The sequence below is a fragment of the Chinchilla lanigera genome, unplaced genomic scaffold, assembly GCF_000276665.1.
Source record: "Chinchilla lanigera isolate Chin_1 unplaced genomic scaffold, ChiLan1.0 scaffold00088, whole genome shotgun sequence".
NCBI classification, from domain to species: domain Eukaryota; kingdom Metazoa; phylum Chordata; class Mammalia; order Rodentia; family Chinchillidae; genus Chinchilla; species Chinchilla lanigera.
The window spans coordinates 934995-958776 of record NW_004955489.1 but is presented as its reverse complement, the minus strand read 5'-3'; the positions used below and the strand labels follow the sequence as shown (position 1 = coordinate 958776).

The 23782-nt window shown below is 41.9% G+C and overlaps 1 protein-coding gene across 3 annotated transcripts in view; it reads left to right on the top strand.

The window, feature by feature from the left end:
- Window positions 1-23176, top strand: part of Traf5 (TNF receptor-associated factor 5) — a 59562-nt gene extending 36386 nt beyond the window's left edge. The window contains exons 8-12 of one of the 3 annotated variants that reach the window (XR_001231193.1): window positions 1196-1288; window positions 5779-5919; window positions 7511-7679; window positions 8310-9000; window positions 23092-23176. Coding sequence is in view for 1 of the 3 variants with exons in the window: in XM_005404503.2 (XP_005404560.1) it covers window positions 1196-1288; window positions 5779-5919; window positions 7511-7679; window positions 8310-8887 (981 nt within the window). In the remaining 2 variants the exon portion in view is untranslated. Of the gene's footprint in view, window positions 1-1195; window positions 1289-5778; window positions 5920-7510; window positions 7680-8309; window positions 10055-23091 lie in introns of those variants that run through there. The other 2 variants (XR_001231194.1, XM_005404503.2) reach the window with 2 other exon arrangements.
- Window positions 23177-23782: the final 606 nt, after the last annotated feature.

Sequence of the window (23782 nt, the reverse complement as noted above, 5' to 3'; positions counted from 1 at the left end):
GAAAAGTGTATAAATTTGACACATACCAACCAGTACAGACATTCATCTTTCAACAAGGGAACTCAGTTCCTGCAACTGGGTCATTAATTTAATTGGTCACTAAATGAGGACTTGTATATGGTATGTACATTACAATACTCGGAACAAAGAAATGGTCCAAGAAACTTCAACTTGATAACTTTGCTTTTATTTTTATAGCTCTTACATGTAGTACTGTAATGTATAACAATGTAGAACTACAGTACTGTACAGTCCAATCAGCAAAAATTACCGTATAAAGAAAGTACACTGCACCAAAAAAAGAGATTGAGGCTCTATAAATAAGATGTACAGAACTTGACCGGAAGAAGAGGTGTGGTAAGTCCGACCAGTCATTAAGCAGGAATGTCTGTAGTTGTCTTAGCTAAAGGAATGACAGGTTTTCCTTTCATCACAGAAATGCGCTAATGCCTTCCAGCTCTGAAAAAGGTCTTTATAGTCAGACCCACACTTCCAGCTGGGCTGGATTCTAGAATGTACCTCAGTACTAGAGCTGGGGGCAGCTGGAGAAGTTGTTCTTTGGAGCCTTATTTGGGGCAGCCTGTCACCAGAGAGGCCAGCCCTAAATTAAAGGGAAATTGGTGATGAACATTTGCTTAGATTATATGGACCACCTGCAACACTAACCTTCGCTTATACTAGTAAGAGAGGCAATTTGCAAGTAAGTATTGTGATCATCATTTCTTCTTGCAGACTTATTCTGCCTTTTTATGGATATTAATTTGCGTGGACTGAAATTAGGTTGTAGCCTTCTGCCCCTGACAACAGGACTGTGATAGGAGACAGCATAGAAATGTGGTTGATAGGAGGGAGGACCATCCTCGGCTAAAAATTAAACTAGAGAGAACCCACCAAGGACATAGGGCATGGCTGAGAGGACCTAACTCATAGAAAGGCAGGGAAGAAAATCAGTGCCAAGAGTTTTGATAGCGGCAGGGTCTTTGTTAAGGTTAAGATTGCCTCATGGGCACCGTAGAATCCCAGAGGTGGAAGAGAGACCATAGAACCTTTTTTCTTACAACCCACATGGAGGTGAGTGGTTCTATACAATTAAAGCAGCAAAGCTGCCGAGGTTCGGCATCGGCAGAATATCCCGCAGCCTTCCTCATTCTCAGACTTCCCAGTAACTGGGCTTCTTTTTGTCTTCCTACTCAAGGATAAGCGAGGGAACCTGCAGGAGCACGAACAATCAGCCTTGCGGGAACACATGCTTCTGGTGCTGGAGAAGAACTTCCAGTTAGAAAGACAGGTGAGCCTTTGAGGGCCCACATCTACAGGGAGACAGCGGAAATGCCAGGACTCGCCTGCACTGTGTGGCTACCTGTACACCCTCTTCTGCTTCAGTGCAGGTTAATTCTTTCCTCCTCAGTGGCTGGGCAGGCTGGCAGGATCACGGAACATTAGGACCATCAGTGCCTTGGAGACCTTTGGTTCCAACCCCCTCATTGAACATATGTGGTGACTAAGCTCAAAGAAGTGCTGATGTGTTTGTGACCTGTGAGTGGCAAGTTTCAACGTCAAGCCATGTCCTCCAAGTCTAGGTCCAGTGCTCCTCATGGCACGTCTTACTGCCTTCCCATGCACCTTCTGATTACCACCTGGAACTTAGTAGGTTTTTTTTTTTTTGGTTTTTTTTTTTTTTTTGGTACCAGGAATTAAACTCAGGACCTTGTGCTTGCTAGACAGATGCTTGTGCCACTGAGCTATATCCCCAGCTCCACTTAGTAGATGTCTAATATTTTAAAATTAAGTCAGTATTACCATAAAACACCAGTTGACTATTCTAAACATTATAGATTTTGGTAATTTAGAATTAAGTTTAAGCGGGGTGCATGCCTGTAATCCCAGCACTTGGGAGGCTGAGGCAGGAGGATCATTGTGAGTTCAAGACCATCCTGGGCTACCATGTGAGCTCAAGGCCAGCCTGAACTGCATAGCGAGAACCTGTCTCAAAAAGACAAAAAGAAAAAAGAAAGAAAGAAGTTTAAACTGTCATTGAGAAGCTTAGTAACATGATAACTGTGTACTTATTTTATATTTACATACTTCACTGAACTGTGGTTATCAGATGAAATTATGTCATAGTGCCCAGAGCATTCAGAATAGACCTCAATAGCTACTGATTCTAATGAACAGTGATTATAAAAGTTAATGATTTTGTTAGAACACCTCAGAAGATCAGACTTTTTTTTCTCTTCTTCTTTTTGGTACTGGGGATTGAATTTAGGACCTCAGCTACATCTCCAGAATTTTAAATTTTTTTTTTTAATTTGAGACAGTACCTTGCAAAATCGCCAAGTTGCCTAGGCATGTGATCCTCCTGCCTCAGCCTCCCAGAGTGCTAGGATTGTAGGTGTGTACAACCGTGCCCAGCAAGATAAGACTTTTCAAGCCCACATGGGAAGGAGTTAAATTTTACTATTGCAGATTATTTTATGATGTCTGGTTCTATACTAAAGTGGGCGTATGAGTTCCAGGGTCAGATCGTGGAGAAAGTTGGAAGACTGATGAGACAGTAACTTTGGTAAAAGGCATGTTGCCCGCTGACTGTTTGAAAATTCTTTCTGTGCACTTGCCACAGCCATCCACCCATTCATCCAACAGACCCCTCGCGTGTGTCAGGTACCGTGTTCATTGCCGGGGACACTGAGTCGAGGAACAAATGTAAGCAGATAAGTTGCTGTGCCTCATAGGATGCTCCGTAACCCTGCCGGGGGGACAGAGGCTTCAGCAGAAAACTCGGGTCATTGTGGAAGGCTTGTCAAGGCAGGACAGACAGACTGCGTCGTGAGGGAAGGAATGATTGGTCAGTTGCAGCACTGCGACAGGAGGATTCCAGAAAGGGACAGCTTGTTCCAAGGCAGGGAAGCGTCCCACATGCTGCTCCTTAAGGAAATAAGATTTTCAGATGCACCCAAATGTGAGACAGGGAATGGCTGAAGAGTGTTACGTTGGGTGGATCCACACGGCAGTTGCCTTTCATGTAATTCAAGAAGTTTCTAACAGTATGTTCAATTGTTGTTTTATTCATGTGTACTCTGTCTCACTTCAGAAAGAATTCAAGGGCCAGAAGTTTGAACTGATTTTATCAATAGTAGGAAGCTAGTGGGAGTTTTAAATAGCAAAATACTAATTGTTTGGCTTTTTACAGTAAGATGCATGTCAGGGTGAGGGCTCTGGAGCCAAAGGCCTGGGCTTGTAACCTCGCTCCACCCTGGTGTGCAGCCCGGCTCCACACGGGCCCTGAATTTGGGCAAGCTGCTTCACCTCTCTCCAGTCCCTCATTTGTAAATGGGTTGTGGTGTGGCTGAAATGAGATAATCTAGTTCAGCTCTTGGCATAAACATTTCAACACTAAGTGGCAACAGGATGCTGGAGGGCTGGTGGCTGTGGTGGAGGCTTGGACAAGGCCGTGTGAGTGGGATGCAGAGTGGGCAGGCATCAGCAGGCGTCCTCAGGTTGAAGCAGTGCTGGAGGCACAGGAGACGGGGAAGTGGGAGGTGATAACTGATGTGGCCACCATGAGAACAAGAATGGCTGGAGGTGAGGGTGGGGAGAGGGTCAGGTGGGTGGGGGTAAGTCTGCCCTGCAGCCCACAAAAGGAATTCTAGGCCGGAGATCCATGGAACCACTGATTCAGTCATCTGTGTGCTTGTTCCTCAAGCATGCACCCCATGCCTTCAGCACTAGGAGCTGGGGGGGATGGGAAATTAGTGAGATGCAGCCAAGAAACAATCCCGTGGAGGAGGAGGAGCAAAACAGCAGCCACAAAAGCAGGTTGTAACAGAGATAGGTAAGTTGGAGCTAGAGGTGGTGGTGGGTAATGCTAGTGAGCAGGGTCTTCTAAGATGTGCCTTTGAGCAGCAGCTTATAAAGCAGTAGTTTCTATTTTTTTGTTTGTTTTTTTCTGGTACTGGGAATCAAACTCATGACCTTGCGTTTGCCAGGCAAGCGCTGTGCCGCTGAGCTAAATCCCCAGCCCCTAAAGCAGTAGTTTCTAGAGGAAAGAGGAAGTATCCCAGAGAACAGGCCTGATCCAGACCAGGAGATGCACGGCTTTCCCGGGCAGGGTGTGAATGGCAGGAGGGTGTGAATGGGCAGGAGGCTGGAAATGTAGCCAAGGACAGATGATTAGGGCCCAGGGTGGCCTATAAAAGAAAGTACTGGAGACACTTAAGCAGGGGGGCATAAGACTAGATTTGTCCCTTAACATTATTTTGTTCATAGTATGGAGTATAAATTGGAGGAGAATAAGAGTAAAGGCAGGGAACCAGCTGTAGTGGAGCACACCTCTAATCCCAGTACTCGGGGAGCCTGAGGCAGGAGGATCACAAGCTTGCCCAGGCTGGACAAGTTAGCAAGACCCTGTCCCAAAATAAGGAATGGAAAAAGGGCTAGGCATCTAGCTCAGTGAGAAGGCCCTGAGTTCAGTCCTCAGTACAGGAAAATATATATCTAGATTAAGAGCATTTGTACATTCATTACTTGACAAGTATTTATTAAGCTGGTATCAGGCACCTGTGCCAGTCCCAGCTTCTTAGAGCTTGTGTTCTGGTGTATGTCAGGGTAGAAGCTGTAATCTAGGATCAGTAAAGAAGCTATTTGCACAGACTCAGTGAAAAATAATAAAGGTTGAAGTGATATTCAGATGAGGCGAGGAAATGAGAAGTGTATGTAAGAGCTTCTGTCTGTATTGTGTGAGGACTGCAGGTGGGCAGGCCCTGCATCTAATGGATATGGGTGTCAGAGTTGTGCAGAATCACTCTTAAGTTTCTATTTATTTCCCTCAAATAGATGACAGATTCTAAACATGCTCCGCATGTGTTTTGCCTACCACTTGCTAGCCTTTGTGCTGGACAGGTTACTCAAACTCTAAACCTTTGTTTCCTCATCTGAGAAATGGGTCCACACCTGGGAAATGGGTCCATACCATGAACCATGCAGGTTCATGGATATAAGGGTGTTGTCCCAGTGACTTCCCTGGTTTCTGTGACCCAGTGCCTGACATTGCAGATTAAAGGAAGAGAGGTCTGTTCTGACTCCCAGTGTGTCCAAGCTTCAGTCCTCAGTAGAGGCAGCACAGCACGGCAGTGGGGGCTGCTCACAGCAGGGCAGCAGGCAGCAGAGAGAGTGCAGGGAGGAGCAGTGGAGCAATGCCCTTCCAGGCCACGCCCCAGTGACTCAGCTCCTCAACCCAGGTTCACCTCCCAACGTTCGCTATAAGCTCGTCAGTGAACTGGCCCACTGATGACTGTCACACCCTACGATCCAGTCACCTCCCAGAGCCCCACCTATGAGTGCATAAGGCTTTTAGGGGGACATCTAGATATAAACCATAACAGGTGTAGGAATTCAGCGAACTTCAGCCATTTTTGCTATTGATAGTGTGTGGACAGCATCGGCTGGGCTGTGGGCATCAGTGCTCTGGGGTGTGAGCATAAGTGCTAACAGATGGGTGGGATGAACCAAACCAGTTCAGTAAGTTCCGCCAAGGGGTGTCACTGCCGTCAGACGAACCATCATAATAGGCGAGGGACAGAACAGACGGATGTGAAATTCTGTGGGTCTGGGTTTTTGAAACTACTTGGAAACATTTTCCTGGAATTGTGTAGAAATCTACCTGTGAATATTTCCTGGAAATATATATACTCCTAGACTCATGTACTGCAAGTACTATTTTAACTTGTATACATGCATTTCGGTGACCTCATTTTTCCTTATTCACATTTCTGATACTAGATTTCTGACTTATATAAGAGCCTAGAGCAAAAAGAAAGTAAAATCCAGCAGCTAGCAGAAACTGTAAGGAAATTCGAAAAGGAGTTCAACCAGTTTGCACAGTTGTTTGGGAAAAATGGAAGCCTCCTCTCAAACATACAGGTAAGAAGTGTCTTTCCACTCAACACCAAGGTCTTGCTTTCCATTGGCAGTGAGGGTTTTTCTTCTACCTTTTTTAAGTGGAAGCAACTTCAAATATAGCATGAAACTATAGAACGAGACGGTGCAAGAACGTCTGTGGGCTCTGACTCTACTGTCAGCGTTCTGTTCCTTTGCAGCGATTGCCCCTTCTGCTCCGCCGACCCCAAGTGTTTTTCTAACCCCTTTCTAAGCATTCTACAAGTGTCAGAGCCCCTACCTCTCCGCACTCCAGAATGTCCTAAGAAAGTAGCTCATCTCTGTCCTAACCCCATACATTCAATGGTCTCAGTAAATTTAGCATTTATTACTCTCGTGTAATCTATGTCAATTAGGGTTTTAATTAATGTTGTGTGAATGTTATTCTATTTCTGATTCATTGAGAGTATCTGTAGTTCTACATTTTGTAGGCAGCAAAATGAAAGTTGTTGTGGGAAGAAAATGCTGTAGACATCACTAAAATATAGCAAAATGCTTTGTTAATGATGAATGTTAAATAATCATAAATGGATTCCTGATGAATATGCTTTTATTATTATAAAATTTATAGTGAAAAATTTCAAGATGTGAAGAAGATATAACAGAAGATTTCAAGGCAGTGATTTATTTTATTAGTATCTGAGGATGGTACATAATGTTTATATTCCTGGTGGGAATTTGGTACCTGTACATAACACATCTTAATTCCTTTTTCATCCCTTCCCCCATCCATATATCCCCTTCCTCTTATTTTTTTGTACACACTTGCAGTACATCATGTTCACATTCCTTGTGTGGAGCTGGTATGTATACACAGCACACTTCTTTTCCATCCCCTATCCCTCACCTCCCCTTTGAGAACCATCCATCTCCCTACTTCCCATCATTTATTTTGCTTCAAGGCAATGATTTGAAATTTGGATTATCTCAGAAAAGCTAGGCCATTTCATTTCAACATTTGGTCTGTGCCTATATATGTATATATCTATACACACATAGGTATATATATGCATATACATATATTGCATGCATATGTATGACTGCATGTGTATGTGAGTGTGTCCAGAAGAAAATTCATCATGTGTTACTGTCTCTATTTTGACCTTTTTAAATATACAGTCCACCTAGTTAGAATTAAGGCACTTGCGGCAAGGTAAAGTGGTTTGTTAGTCTCCTTCACCTAAGAGAGCACTGGAGACTGGGCCTTCTCAGGCCCCTATGCCTTCCCTAGAACAGGAGGGAACTGGGAGATGAGCTTCTCAAAGGAGACAGTGACCACGCGAGAAGAGAGGCAGCCAGAGAACACAGAGCAAAAATGGGCCGGAGAGCCAAGGGGGAGAAATTGAGGGAGTGGAAAATTAGGTAAAGTTCAAAGATTTGGAACACACCTTGGAGTAGGAGGGGAGGAGGAAGAAATTAAGGACTCCACTCTGATCCTCATTGAAGTGTCTCCTCTGGACTGTGCTTTCATTTCATTAACTGATTAAATGTGAAATGTTTGAATTGAAAAACATTACTGAATTAGTGAAACATTAACCAAGTGTTTTAAATATTATGGTCCATTGTGTACTAAAAGGTGCTTGCCAGCCACATTGACAAGTCAGCCTGGCTAGAAGCTCAAGTGTGTAAGTTGTTACAAATGGTCAACCAGCAACAACGTAACTTTGACCTGAGGTCTTTGATGGAAGCAATTGATGCAGTGAAACAGAAAATCACCCTGTTAGAAACCAATGATCAACGATTAGGTATGTCTGATATTTTATCTCTTTTGGTGACCTGTCTGCAGACACCTGGCCCTGTGAGATTCTGGCTGTTGAGACAAAAATGAGGGAGGCCTGGTTGGCCTCCCCCACTGAGGCAGACTGAGCAGGAAATTCCAAAACCTGGGAGGGGTGATTTTTAAAGACAGTGGGAAACAATGAGAAAGTTAGGGAGAAATGTGGGATGATTGTTCTAGGTATGGGAAAACATAAAGGGGCTTGGTGATTAAAAAGCATTCAGTAGTAAAGTGATTGCCCAGTGAGCCTGAGGCCTGGGGCTCAATCCCCAACACCTTTAAAAACAAAAGCACTCTGGTTAGAAAAGTGTGAGCTTGCCATGCTAATGCTAATTACTCAGGCAAATGCTTCAGAGTCTTTTCTACATCTTGGCAGGTTTCAGCGTAAGAGTACATATTCCCATTTTTTTGGTGCCACTTTGCTAAGGCATGCTATCCACCGAGTTAACACTAACAAGTTCTCCATTTGGGAACATTGAGTTTAGTTCATCTTTAGGATATCAAATTTGTTTGGTTCTTTATAGGTAACAAAATTCCTCTTTGGGCAAATCTTAAAGACACCTTTCAGGTGTATGGAACCTTTCTTTTTCCTTTGCAGTTGTGTTAGAAGGGGAGACTAACAAACATGATGCCCACATTAATATTCATAAAGCACAGCTGCATAAAAACGAAGAGCGATTTAAACTGCTCGAGGGTGCCTGCTACAATGGAAAGCTCATTTGGAAGGTGACAGACTACAAGATGAAGAAGAGGGAGGCAGTGGATGGGCACGTAGTGTCCATCTTCAGCCAGCCGTTCTACACCAGCCGCTGTGGCTACCGGCTCTGTGTCCGAGCATACCTCAATGGGGACGGGTCCGGGAAGGGGACACACCTGTCCCTGTACTTTGTGGTGATGCGAGGAGAGTTTGACTCACTGTTGCAGTGGCCATTCAGGCAAAGGGTGACCCTGATGCTTTTGGACCAGAGTGGCAAAAAGAACCACATCATGGAGACCTTCAAAGCTGACCCCAATAGCAGCAGTTTTAAAAAACCTGATGGGGAGATGAACATTGCATCTGGCTGTCCCCGCTTTGTGGCTCATTCCACTTTGGAGAGCGCCAAGAACACCTACATTAAAGATGACACTCTGTTCTTGAAAGTGGCTGTGGACTTGACTGACCTGGAAGAGCTCTAGTCCCTGTTTATGGAGTGATAAGAGAACCTCAAGTCCCAGAGCATGGAGGACACATGGGGATGGATTCAGACTCGGTCTAAGTTGTATTGGGCTTTTCGTCTTTCATGTTTGAAGTTAGTTTAAAACTTCTAAAGAACTGTTTTCTTTCTGCATTTTATTCAGTTGGAAACTTAGAACTCTTAGAATATCTTCTTATTATTTATATTTTATATCTCATGGAAGATGATGTTTCTTTAAAGTGAAGTCTGAGACTTGTCTCTTATTGGTGCTTAGTGAAGTGTCAGGTACTTTACCCCTAACCCTGAGGACACACAGGTAGCAGAATTACTAGCTGAAAAATGCTTGGGTGTTTATCCACCCAATTCAGATCTAAACACAGTGTCTCCTGTTCTTTTTGGAGACTGTTTGAAGTCATAAGTTGCTATGAAAATGGGAATGTACGTAAACTTGTTTCTTGTCTGAGTCTGGACTACTTTCTGAAGGACAGAAATGATCATGTTCTTGGCATCCATCCACGTAGATCTGGGGGTGTATATGCAAATCAGGATGAGCCCTGTGACTCTTAATAAGCCTGAACTTAACCACAACAGGAGTGTTTTCCTAACCTGAAATGCACTGTTCTGCCACTTGCCATTGCTCCCACTGGGCTGGCTCTCCTGAGTATTTGAAGACAAGCCCTTCAGCCTCAGGCCTGACCTGAGTGCAACCACACCCCTTACCATTTCTGAACAGCTGACCCTATTGAAGAACTGTGAATTATATTACTTACTTCTAGGAATGACAGGAACCTTCTTTCTTTCTCCTCTAGAATTTTCAAGATGCTAAAGAGTCATCCACAGGAATCATCCCTGAGGACTAAATTCAAAGAAATAGATGCACTATAGAATTGTATTTGAGAACTACACTGTGGCTCCTGATGAGCTCTGGTTGGTTCTGGTCAGTACATCATCTCAGACAAACTCAGGATACATCCTGTAGCCTACAAGGCCAGACTAGGACATGCTGCTTGTCTGTCTCTTTCTAATCATGGCCAAGGTCACCCTGTGTCTCCCGGGAGCAGAAGATCATGTTGTAATTAGTTTCAAGCAGTTGGTGTGGAAAACATTTTAAAGTGAACTTGCAAGATAGTGGGTTTGTCCATTAATGAACTTAAGTGTATACAAAGTATGTCACAGTATGGTTTGTTTAGGAATTCAGTCTCCCTCACTGGTATAGTGATCATAAGTGTTGTGATTTTTATTTTTTAAAGTGGGTCCATGTGAACTACTTTTCCTTTCATTTTATATAATTATTTTATTCTGTATCAATACATTTAAATTTTTATTTCCATTTTGATTTAATGTTGGTTCCAGACCAAGAACAAAATAACAACAAACTATACTAGGCATAAAGGGGGAGTTACTATCCTGGGAAAGATATGTAAGGATTACAGTAAGGTGGGAAGTTTGTGCACATATTAATATATAAATAGGTCTGAGTCCTGACCCCTGACCTCTAAATTTGGTGATTTGGGGGAAATAAGAGATAGTAACAGCCAGGTTCAAGTGCCAGTCCTGAATACAAGTAAATAGGACAGCAAGGCACAAAGCCTTCCTCTGGTAGCTGGACAGTCAGTCCACAGCATTACCCCCTTTCTCTTAAACTGCAGGCCTGGATGTCTGTGCCCCTGCTGCACATCTCTCCTCAGGAGCCCCACAGCAACAGCACTTTATTTATGTTATTTATTTATTTATTTATTTATCTTTGTACTGGGAATCTAACTCAGGACCTTGCACTTGCCAGGCAGGCACTTATGCTGCTGAGCTATACTCCTGGCCCACAACTGCACTTTAAAGTCCACTTTACCATTGCCTGCCCAGGAGTCTCACCACTCTCCTCACCCCACTAACCTCTTCTCCATGACTTCTACCTCAATTAATGACACCATCCATGCCAGAGTTTGTATACTACATTCTTCTTTAGCCTCCAAATACTTCTTAAAAATTGCATTTGACCTCTAGTAGTTTTTTAAACTATTATTTGCTCCTACTGTATACCATTTACCTGTTTTAAGCCTACCTCTTTTTTAAGCTCAGAACTGTTCTATTTTTAGTCCTGCTGATTTCAAATCTAGCATGCATGCTGTCACCTGACCTAAAATGGAATCTGAGTAGGTCTCCCACCACACTGTGGCTGTACCTGAGGATGAGTCCCCACCCCCTGGAGAGCATGCAGGCCCTTCAGCCCCACCCCTGCTCCCCGCCTTTCCTGACATTTCTGCTACCTTGTGTTTAGCAGTACTGCCCACAGGATCTGGTGTCTGTCAGAGCTTGTGCTGCAGGACTACTGGGAATACTTTTCTCTCTCCTTAGCTCCTTTTCCTGGTGCCTTCTTGCTCTTCAAGACTCTGCATAGGCCTGGCCTCTTCTGTGTTACATTCCCAAAGCAGCACCCACTCCCACTTTTGCCCCTTCCCAAGGCCAAATGCTCTTGCTCTGAGCACCACGCTTCCTTGTTCAGACCTCAGGTGCTGGACTTCACTGTATTTCATCATTTCTAATGTAGCTACAATTGGTAAAGCAGCATGATCAGTGTATAAATGTTCCCAGCCTCCTTGGTGTGATAGGCTTTCCCTCTCAACTTCTCTCTCCTGAACCCTGAGAAAATGTCTCTCTCTCAGGCTAGTTCTGGATGCTTATAATGCAAAATAAGAGAACAGGTAGAAGACCTTTGAAGGGAGGGCCCAGGAACAAGGGATATGGAGAAAAGCAAAACAGATCCACCTAAGGATTGGGGAGAATTAAAGGAGAAAGAGGAGTACAAAACTCTTGGAGCTGCTGGGAATTGTGACTGACTTGGGGCCTCTTTAATGTTTTTTCTTCTAAGAGGCCTGCATTAAAGACTAAAATACATTTTATTTTTGTCCATTTGAAATATACATACTTACAATTCTATAGAGGGACAAAACTGTGACTTCAGGGTCTCTGAAGCAGTTGGACAAGTCAGTTTGTAACAACGTAAGTTGTGATAAGTGCCTTAAAACAGTGAAAGAATAAAAGATCTAGGGTGCAGAAATGCACTTCTGGTTGTCAGTGTAGGTCTTTATGGTGAGTAACACAATGTTTAGTGTTCATGTGAAATGTTTTCCAAAACCCCAGAACTTTGGAACACTCTTACAATGTCTGAGGAATTCACTAGGAGAAAATACACTCTTTTGATGTACTTATATGGCACAGGCATGTGACCTGGGCCCTTCCAAGGAGGTCATCCAAAACTGCAACCTAGAAGTGAGCAAGATGAAGGAAGAAACATGTCCACTCTTGCTAGCCGATGGTGACCATCAGTGACTGTAGAATTGCAGTTATATTGAGTGGTGGTGGCAGCAGTTGATTTCCACTAAATCTTCTAGTGTGTTGGGGTGTTTTTACATCCACCCCCAGCCTGAGATTCAGTGAACTATCATATTGTTAATGAAAGTCCCTTTCTCACGCAGAGTAAATTTTAATTAACAACCTGATGAAATCAAACTGAAACCTGAAAGCTGAGTAAGCCATAGGAAGAGCAAGTGGAATGGATGAGAGAATTCTGGGCAGGGGGCTCTGAGGAATTGGGTCACAGAGTTAAGAAGAGGCCAGTGTAGGAGGAGCCCAGTCAAAGAGGGGCAGTGGCACTTGATGAGTTTAGAAAGGCAGTCAGGGCTCAGACTGTAATGCTGAGGCTGTGGTGAGGGCTTTGTGATTTATGTAAAGTACAGTGAAAGTTAATATGAAGTGAAAAGGCACAGGGATGCACAATCTGATTCATGCTTTCAAAAATACACTGCGTGAAACAGATTAAAAAGGGGAGAAAAAAAGGACATAGGAAAAATGTTAAGATTATATCATATTGAAATTGCACTTGCATGTCTGTTACCTTACTAGATCACAAACTCCTTGATCGACAGAACATATCTAATTTTCATACATATGAAAACATGTCTAATTTGAATATGGTAGGAACTCAATGTACTAAACTAAATATAACTGAATATAACTCTGCTCACTAGGTTATTCTGCCCATTTTATAGATGAGAAAACTTGTGACCAGAGAAATCCATGTGCTTGGCACTGTCCTAAAAACATTAAGTATATTAACACATTCATCCTACAACAGTCTTTTAAGTAAGGTGCTGTTTTGCCCCAGTTTTACAAGCTCTAGGTTATATAGCTAATAGGTATTAGAGCCAGATGAATCCAGGCAGTCTGGTTTCAAGGGCTCTACTCTTAACCACTGTATATAAGACTGCCTCATGTAGGTGCTGATTAATTCTACACACAGCTACACTAAGACATAAATTTAAATTACAAGAGTAGCCACTAGAACAACAAGTGTGTAACTGTCAAACTATTATGGGGAAAAATTGGAAAAAGAATCAAACCAGAGTGAACAAGTAAAAAATGTAACATACCTATGAATGAGTTAAACTTTAGTATGAAAGAGCAAAAATCTCAAATAAGGAGAGGGAAACCTAATGAGTTTATAATATTATCACTTAGTTATTGGAGACTGATCAGGTCTGCAATCTCCCAAACAAGTGTATAGTGAAGGCTTAAATGTCAAGTGGTATCATTTTAGGGCTCCAGGAGGTTCAAAACCCTCTAACAGAATTCAAGATTCTCTGGGGCTAAGACAAAGATCTTCTCTGAGCGGCCCGTATTTATTTAGTTATCAAACAAAGGCAGGGAATACTGAAGAAAGGTGGAAATCTGAGCAGGACCATTCAAGGACCTTGAAAGTCCTCTACAGGACTTCTCCAAGTAATACATTGTTAATTTAGGAGAACTATGTTATCTCCAGGAAGGCCTTCACTATAGGAGTGAGATTCCTACAGCTACAGTCTTTATCTAGTTAATTGATGTTGGAGCCCTAGCTGTGGCTTTGTCTTGCCCTTGGAGGCATCATGGCTTTATAGACCACTACAGGCCTCTGCTGGGACCATTGACTCATAGAAGTTCACTTACTATGAGTCCACTGCCCATCTCCAGACAAGGAGCCTAGGCCTTGGACAGACTCACACGTAAACACAAAAAGCTAATTGGTTAATATTAAATCCTGTTCAGAGCTGCTTTGTAGTGGTCTCCATCAGGAACCCCTGTGGTCCTGCATGTTAAATAAAGGTTATACACTGCTGGTGGAAGGGTAAGCTAGTATAATCACAAAAGAAAAATTTAGCAGTATCAAATGAATTGTGCAAAGCCTTCCAACTTGTCATTCAATTTCTACACATATAGCCTAAGAAATTCTTACTATATACCCACAATGCTGTGTGAAAGAATGTCCATTAGCTCATGTTATGATGGCAAAAATCAGGAATCTTTAAATTACTAGCAGGAGAATCAATTGCAGTGTAATCCTCAATGGAATACCATATAGCAGTTAAAGGGGAAAAACCTAGAACTACATGAATCAACATAGGTAAATTTAACAAACAATTATGGATGACAAAGTAAGTTACAAAATATTTATATTTTAAAACTAAAAACTATACATGTTATGTAACAACATATACTTGTAGCATGTATAAGCTTTTATGGAAATGAGATACTAAATTCAAGGTAAGAGGGTGGATGAGATTGCACAGGGATCACAGGGAGTGTATGAACATAGAATACTAAAGTCAGAAGTATGGAAATATAAAGTTAGGTGGTTGGTACAGAGGTGTTCACTGATTCTCTGTATTATTTCATATTAGACATTTTAAAGGAAAGGTATACTCTCAAGACTCTATAAAAATAAGCTAAACCCCAAGAAATAAAGAACTGTTGCCACAGCGAGAGGAGTCACCACCATGTCCACACGTCTGCAGTGGATCTATTACAGAATCTAGGTTCGGGTTTGAGGAGCCACTTTGGGCAGGTGACATCCTGGGACAGCAAAGCTCAACTGCCGGAAGCCTCCACCACCAAGACTGCCGGAGGGCCCCTTCTTTTCGCCTCGCTCTAAGTCCCGGTGGGGCGTTTCCGGTCGGCGCACGCGCTTCCCGGAAGCGCCCCCGCGCCGGCTCCGAGCTCTACTGCGCCCCCAGGCGATGGGCTTTGGGGCGCTGGCCGCCCGGAGTCAGTGCCCGGTGCTGTCGCGCTGGCCTATGAAGCTCCGGCAGAACGGTTGTTCTCCCGCAGTTTCCAGTAAGTGACGATCCCAGGTAGGACGGCGCTAAAAGTGCGAGAGCAACCCGGTGGAGGCCGCCGGTGCCTAGCCCCGCCCGCCCTCGGGGTCACCCCTGGGCTGCCCGCACCCAGCCCACCCAGGTTTCCCCCAGCGCAGCCTGTGGGCGGCGATCGAGGCACAGGCAGTGAGGGCCAGGCGGCGCCTTTCGGGATCGATTCCGAGGCTGCGCTCCTGTTCCGACGCCTGCAGCTCTGCCCTCCGACGACCCCGCCCGCTTCTTCCCTGGGCCTCTGGGGACGCAGTCAGGATCACACGTCCGACCGCATCTCCCCGCGCCCCTGCCTCCTTTCCTGAAAGCCCCTTCTCAACGGTGACAGTCGGAGCGTCTTTTAGGCCTGCGGTACTCAACTCAGCGTTTGACACGCATCTTGTTTCAATTTTCACAACAGTCCTTAACATTGTGAGAAAATTGAGGCAAAGAAAAGTTAATTTGCCCAAGGTTTCATGACTCAGACGTGGTACAGTTGAAATTTGAATCTTCTTTTTCTTTCCCAAATACTTGTCTCCCTCGCACCCGGTTATTTTGCTTCTCATTTTTTTCTGAATGCACTCTATAGAAAATTGGCTTCTGCCTGAAAACGCTCTGCCCATGCTCACCTCCCATTGACCCTTGCGTGTTGCGTGTTCTGTTCCGTCACGTATCTATTTTTCATCTTTGAAATTTACTTCTCAGCTGGAGATGTGACTCAATGGTGGAGCACTTGCCTAGCATACTCAAGGCCCTGGGTTTATTCTGCAGCCCTTCGCGTCTCTCTCTCTCTCTCTCTCTCTCTCTCTCTCTCTCTCTCTCTCTCTCTCCCTCCCTCCCTCTCTCCCTCTCCCTCTCCCTTTCTCTCTCTCTCTCCCCCCCCACACACACACAACCAGGATGTACTTAGGCTTCCTTAAAGATGTACCAAACCCTCAGTACCTACCTCACATCCCTTGCTCCTTCCTCAGCATGACTTTCAGTATCATTGTTCTCAGCAAATATCTAAGCAGCTAAAAAGATAACACTGATACAGTTTTCCAAGAACACTGAGGTTTAGTTTTCAGATCTTTGGAGAAGTACAACATTCGTAAAAAGACCACATAAAGCAGCAAATAAATGTGAACTCAGTCGCACAAAAATCCGAATTCTACAAGAGCAACTTTGGACAAATCAATTTGTCCAAGTGCTAGACTCATGTCCTCATGTGTAAAATGATAATGGTAGGCTAGATTATAAAATATTGCACATCTAAATTCATAGAAAGGAATGATCACTCTATACTCAGGTGGGACCTGTTACAGGAGGTGTAGTATATTCTTGATATAGAGACAAGGATTAAATTCGAAGACTTGCTGAGCACATACTTAGTATTTTGAGCACCTAACAAAAGCAACAAGTTGAGTGTGATAATATGGTTGCACAGCCCTGTAGTCCCAGTTCTCTGGGAGCCCAAAGCAAGAGGATTGCAAGTTTGAACCCAGCCTGGCAATTCACTGTAACCCTGTCAACATAAAAAATCAAAAATAAAAAAAATTAAAAGGGCTGAGGATAAAGGTCAGTGTGTAGCTCCTGGGTTCAACTCCAGTAACCCCCCTATTCCCCTGCAAAAGCTAGACCTTGCTGTAGAAATAGAATTCACATTCACATAACATGTTATACTCAACAGACCCTTTACTTCCCTTTTCCATACTTAGGTGTTCAAAAATCCCAGGTTGAAGCAAATAGGATGGACTATACGAATACAAAACTAAGCTGGATTTGAAGGACCTTATCTTATAGGCAGTGTAGAACCATTGGAAATCTAAAACGATAAATCTGGTACCAGTACGAAGGATTCATTCAAGTGGGGAAAGGCAGTGAGACTAATTGGGTGGTAAGTCGACTAGGTTAGGTAGGAGCATGTGCCGAAGGGATTAAGGGGAAATCAACCAGAAGTTCTGGTAAGAACAAATCAAAAGGACTTGGTATCTGACTGGATATGGAATTGAAAGACAGGAAGAAATCAATGAGAATATGGTTTGAGGTGGTTATGCCCTGTCTTTACTTTGTCTTTATATTTTTATTGTACTAAAGCATACATGCTCATAGAGGGACTATCACTAGTGACCCAGCAGACATTAAAAAGGATAAGGGAATAGTAAACACCTTTATACTCATACATTTTATAACTTGAGTAAAATAGACCAGCATCAAAATGACTAAAACTTGCTCAAGAAGAAACAGAAAAGCTGAATAGTCTGAGAACTATTAAAAACCTAAAAAAAAAAAAAAGGAAAATTGTGGACCCAAATAATGTCCCCAGCTAATTGGACCAAACATTTAAGAAAAACATATTAGCTGTACAGAAGTCCTCTGGAATTTAGAAGAGGGAGGAAAACCTCTCAACTCCTTTTATGAGGCCAAATTATCCTGATAACAAAACCAAATAAGGAAAATATTTTTAAAAAGTTAGTCTGTGAGTCAAAAGTTGGTCTGTGAGGCAAAATCTCATAAACAAAAATGCGAAATCCCCCCAAAATAAGCTGGGCATGGTGGGGCACACCTATAATCCCAGCATGGAATAGAACTTGAAAGTGAGGCAGGAGGATCACAAGTTCAAGGCCAACCTGAGCTACATAGTGAGCCCAAAGCCAGCCTGCACTACATAGCGAAACTCTGTCTCAAGGAAAACACAAAACAAAAATCCTCAAAAAAATAGCAAATTGAATGCAACAATATATTTTTAAAATAATATGTTGCAATCAAGTATTATCCTAGGAATTCAGACCTGGTTAATATTTGAGAGCCAACTGGCATAATCTGCCACATTAACAGATTGAACAAACATGACATGACCCATCAACACAAGCAGCATAACAGGGAACAGTGTACAGGCAGAAGCCAGCCAAGAATACAGGGAAGTTAGTTATAAAGGAAAAAGAAAGCTACAATCCTAGTGCTCTGAAAGGCTGAGGGAGGAGGATCGCAAGGTCTACCTCAGCCTGAGCAACTCAGCAATTCAGTAAGATCCTACCTCAAAACAGAAACTAAAATATCTGGGGGTGTAGCTTAATATGCAGACCCTGGGTTCAGTCATCAGTACCACCAAAAAAAAAAAAAAAAAGCAAATAAACTAAATAAACTTAAAACTTTGATAAATTATAAACAGAATGGATAGAAGATAACACCACTCCAGAGAAGAGTTGAGCATTTTCTTACAAAGTTAAGCATATGCTCACTATGGAACTCAGAAATCTCTCTTTTATGTATTCCTAGAAAATGAAAACTTATGTTAACACCAAATCTGTACCCAAATGTTTAGCAGCATTTGTAATTGTCCTAAATTAAAGCTAGCTGAACATTTGAAAATTACTCATTGTAATCTACCATATTAATGGACTAAACAAGAAAAGTTACATGAATTAGATATCCCCCAGTAAGTAAATGGATAAACATATGATCATACTTCTGTAGCATGGAACAGTACTCAGAATAGGAGGGAATAGTGTGTGGTCTGAACCAGCTAAGGGTGTGGAGAGGTTGCTTACCAAGGAAAAGGGAAGCTGGCATTGTAGCACAAAAAGAAACCAAATGATTAAAACACAGTAACGTGGCTGGATCTCATTGTTAAAGCAATTTCAAGTGCTCATACACTTACTCGTTTTGAACATTCTGGAAAAGTAAAACTAAGGGGACAATGAACAAATTGGTGGTTGTCAGTGGTTAAAGGCAGAAAGAGGTTCTGAGTGCAAAGGAGTGGCATGCTCGGGATAGTGGAAGACTTGTCTCACATATCGTCCTTCTGCTAATCACCTACACACATGTAATAATTTCATTTTTATTTAAAATTTTTAAGTTATTTTTCTTAGTACATGTTTGCATTCTTTGTGAGGAGTTGGCACATATATATAACATATATCAGTTCTTTTTTCACCCCCTTTCCTGACCCTGCCTTTCCCCTCCTTTCATCTCTTGATCTCCTGCCCATTTGAAAAAGGTCTGTCTCCCTGCTTCTTTTTATCTATCTTTCATTTTGCTCTTCACTTATATTTTAGGTTTTTCATATAAAAGAGACTGCATTATTTAAGCTTGTGTGTCTGATTTATTTCATTTAATGTTATAGTCCCAAGATGCATTCATTTTCCTTCAGATGACCCAAGTTTATCCTCCTTTATGGCAAGAGTAGTATTCCGTTATATATAAATAATGCATTTTCTTTATCCATTCATCTGTTGGTGGACATATAGGCTACTTCTAAGGTTTGGTTATTATGAGTTGTGCTGCTATAATCATGGGTAGCATGTATCACTGTAATGTGTTGCTGACTCTTTCAGGAACATAACTGAAAGGGAAATAGCTGGGTCAAGTGGAATTTCTAGTTATAGTTCTCTGAGAAGTCTCCATACTGATTTTCATCATTTACATTCCCACCAGCAATATAAAAGTTTTCCTTGTTCCCTTCAGCCTTGCCAGCAGCTTCTGCAGAGTAAAGGAGACAGTCAACAGAGCAAAGAAACAACCTACACAATGGGAAAAATATTTTGCTAGCTATTCGACAGTAGCCTAATACCCAAAGTATATAAGAACTCAAAAAATTAGACCCTCCTCAAAATAAAAGATCCAATCAAAAATGAACAACTGAAATGAATAGGCACTTACCAGAAGAAGAAGTACAAATAGCCAATAAATAAATGAGAAAAATATTTAACATCACTGGCTGCTCAAGAAATGCAAAATAAAACAATACTGACATTCGATCTTATTCCAGAAAGAATAACAGTCATCAAGGTTTTGCTTTTGAAAGCTCTGCAACTTACTACAGTAGCCATGTAGTCCTGGGTAGGTTACTTAACCTCTCTCTCTTACTTGAAAAATGGTATAATAATAGTTCTTGTTTTGTTATAAGTGTTAAATGAAGCATTCATATACGAGATTTAGAACATTGCCTGGCACGTAGTGCACAGTTAATATTTAATATTGTTACGAAGATAAACTGGCTCTTCATTAGGGACCCAACCAAACCAGGAGACTGAGGCATCAAAACCTATACTTGGGGCTGGGGGTTTAGCTCAGTGGCAAAGCGCCTGCCTGGCAAGCACAAGGTCATGAGTTCTGTTCCCAGTACCGGAGGAAAAAAAAAACAAAAAACAAAAAAAAACCCTGTACTTGCTACCCCAAAATTCATCACATTTGTTCAATTTCTTTAGTCTTCTGACTTCTGTCTCTCTCTCTCTTTTTTTTTTTTTGTGGTGGCCTGGAAGCAGTCATTGGGCTGTGTGTTGGTATAAACAGAGCTGTAATAGTCCTTCTATTTTCTGCCCTTCTTACTCCCATCCTTCATGGTCTCCCCCAGTTAGAACCGCTTGCTCTAGTCTGAGTCACTTCTACTGTAATGTCTTTCTCAAGTGTCCCAATCTATACCACTTTTTTTTTGGTCTTTTTGAGACAGGGTCTCACTATGCAGTTCAGACTGGCCTTGAGCTCACTGTGTAGCCCAGGCTGGTCTCCAACTCACAACAATCCCCCTGCCTCAGCCTCCCGAGTGCTGGATTACAGGCATGTGCCACCATGCCCGGCTTTTTAAATTTATTTTTATTAGTACCTGTTTGCAGTTCAGAATGATTACATTCATCATAGGGAGTTAGCACATGTACGTAGTACATCTTAATTCTTTAGTTCTTTTTATGGCTCTTTCCCCCCTCCTCCCTAAATATCTTGGTCCCCTTCCCATTCACAAAAGATCTTAGGTCAACCTGCTTCTTTCTGGTATTCAGACATCTATTGAAGAATGTTTTTCCCTCTCAAGTCCTCTTTATTTACTTTTTTGTTGTGGATTTCTTAATTTTTACTGCTAAATTTGTGTGTGTGTATGTGCGTATGTGTCTGTGTTACTAGGTATTGAACCACAGGGGTACTCTGCCCCTGAGCTATACACCTAGTCCTTATTACTTTTTATTTTGAGACAAGATCTTGCTTAGTTTTCCAGGCTGGCCTCAAACCTGTGATCTTTTTGCCTCAGCTTACTGCGTAACCAGGATTATAGGCATGTGCCATTGTGCCCAACTTTAATTATTGTTTTCTATAATTGTGATTTTTTTTTCTTTTCCTCACTGCAATACTGAGCATTGGATCCAAGACCTTCACACTGACCTGTGTACCTAGTATCCCCTCCCTCTCACCTTTTTCTGTGACAGGGTCTTACCAAGTTGCCCAGGCTAGACTTGAACTTGCAATCCTCCAACCTCAGCCTTCTAGATAATTATTATTTTAATATGAATTTTAGGAAGGAGTATCAGCACCTTGGATAAGAAGCCCTATTCACTCTGTGTACGTTTTCAAGGGAGAGATTTATTTACTTTTAAATTTTTATCAAGATAATATTTATTCATCATTTAAAAAGCAAGAAAAAACTCTCCACAGGTAGCTTCCTTTAATTCTTTTTGTTCTTTCTGTTGGTATACTTGTATATTTTACAAATATGCTTATAGTATTGTTTCCTAATTCAGACATTATCTACTTTAGACTTTTTACTTCAATTATGAAAGTTGAGGATTTAGTACTCTATATTATTCAGCTTTCCAAAACTATGAAAAAAATGCCTGAGGTAACAATTTAAAGGAGGAGCCAGGCGTAGTGGCACATACATGAAATCCCAGCACTTGGGAGGCTGAGACAGGAGGATCATTGTGCATTTGAGGCCAGCCTGGGCTACAAAGTGAGGTCAAGGCCAGCCTGAACTGCATAGTGAGACCCTGTCTCAAAAAGACAAAAACAAACAAACAAATGAACAACTTAAAGGAAATGTGTTTTGTTTTGTTTTTTGCTCAAGTTTTAGAAGTTTCAATTCACAGTTGGCATGGCTTTGTGGTTTTTGGGCCTATAGTGAGGCAGTCCATCATGGAGGTAGCCCGTAGCTGTGGAAGACTTTCCCCTTTTGGTGGCTGGAGGCAGAGAGCAAGAAAGCATGAGGAAGGGACCAGGCACAAGATAGACCCTTCTAGGGCATGTTCCCAGTAGCCTTCCTTCAACTAGGCCCTACAGTTTCTACCACTTTCTAAGAGTCCAGTTAGTCTTCAATGGATTAATTCCTCTTGATAGCTGGGTGTGGTGGCACAAGCCTGTAATCCCAGCACTTGGGAGGCTGAGGCAGGAGGACCATTGAGAGTTCAAGGCCAACCTGGACTACAAAGTGAGCTCAAGGCCAGCTTGACTGCATAGCGAGACCCTGTCTTGAAAAGACAAAAAAAAAAAAAAAAAAAAAAAGGAATAATTCCTCATGAGAGCCTTCATAACCTAATAATCTTCCCAAAGTTCCCCCTCTGGACATTGGTGCATTGAGAACCAAACCTTCAGCGTATGAGCTTTTGAGGGCCAGTCCAGATCCAAACAATGACATATTACATTTGTGTAGTTTCTTTTGTAATATTGTTCAGTCTTGTGGCCTTAAACACTACTGAAGATTTGCATACTTAAATTTTCAGGTTTTTTTTCTCTGTTCAAATAATCTTTATTGATACGAGATATAAGTTATATTCACTTGGATAGTTTACAGGCATATAAATTTCTACTTAGGCCTGTTTGAAAGAAAACTACAGACATTCCTTTCATAGTGTTGGCATGTCTCACTTAATGGTACTGTTTTCTATACATTTGCTCATGCCAAAAACCTATGAGCCATCCCTTTATTTCTTCTTCCCCTCAGTTTTCATGTCATCTTTGTCATTCTGATTCTTATATTCATCCTCTTCTTCCCATCAGTTATCACTACTACGCTAGTCCAGTGGTTCTCAATGGGTTTGTGGTTTTAAACAGTGGTTGCCTTCCAAGGGAGACCTGTTGATTTCTAGTTACTTTGGGTTGTCATATTTAGAGGGCGCTACTGGCATCTAGTGGGTGGAGTCCAGAAATGTGGCTAAATATCCTCAAATGCACAGGAAAGTTCTTCACAACAAAAATAATCCAGATCAAAACATTTCCAAAGCTAATTCCATTTCAATTTTCTCTGTTTCAAAAAACATGATTTTTACATTTAAAAGCCTCTAAATTATCAATATTTTGATTTTTATAGACATGGCAGGCAGGTTCTGTAGACATGGATGACAAGTCCACACAAAAAAGTCCTGAAGATACTGGGCCTACCAGTTATAAAGGTAGGAGTATGGACTTGCTTTAAGGCCTTTTAGTTAATGTCAAATACGTTATAAATTATTATACTTTTTTATATCTCATACGTTGCTAATATTTGGGAAAATAATTTTGTCCTATTTTATACCTCTTTAAGGTAAAAACAAACCAAAGAAAGAAAAAAAGCAAAACCCAAAACACTACCCATCCCAACATCGATCAAGGACATCTTCTTCTTCAGATGATCATGTGTTCCCTTCATCGTCTTCTTCAAGAAGTGAGACAGATTCAAGTACTAAAGGATGTTTATAACTCTGTTAAGGTTTTTTTCATTTTTGTTAGGTGATTTGTAAAAAAATTAGTTAAGCCTCTTTCACAATTTCTATTTATTCAACTAATATTTATTAAGTGTACCCACTGTGTACCAAACATAATGGTAAACATGGCATCATCCCTTTAGGCAAGGGAGCTCAATTATACTGAGCAATGAAAACAAGTAAACAGTCCATTACCCTGTTGATGAGTGCTGTAACTTGATACGCCAGTATCGAGTGGACCAGGAAAGGCTTTGGAGAGGAAATAATATCTAAATTGAGAATAGGAAGATGAGTAGACATTTTCCACAAGAAGTCAGG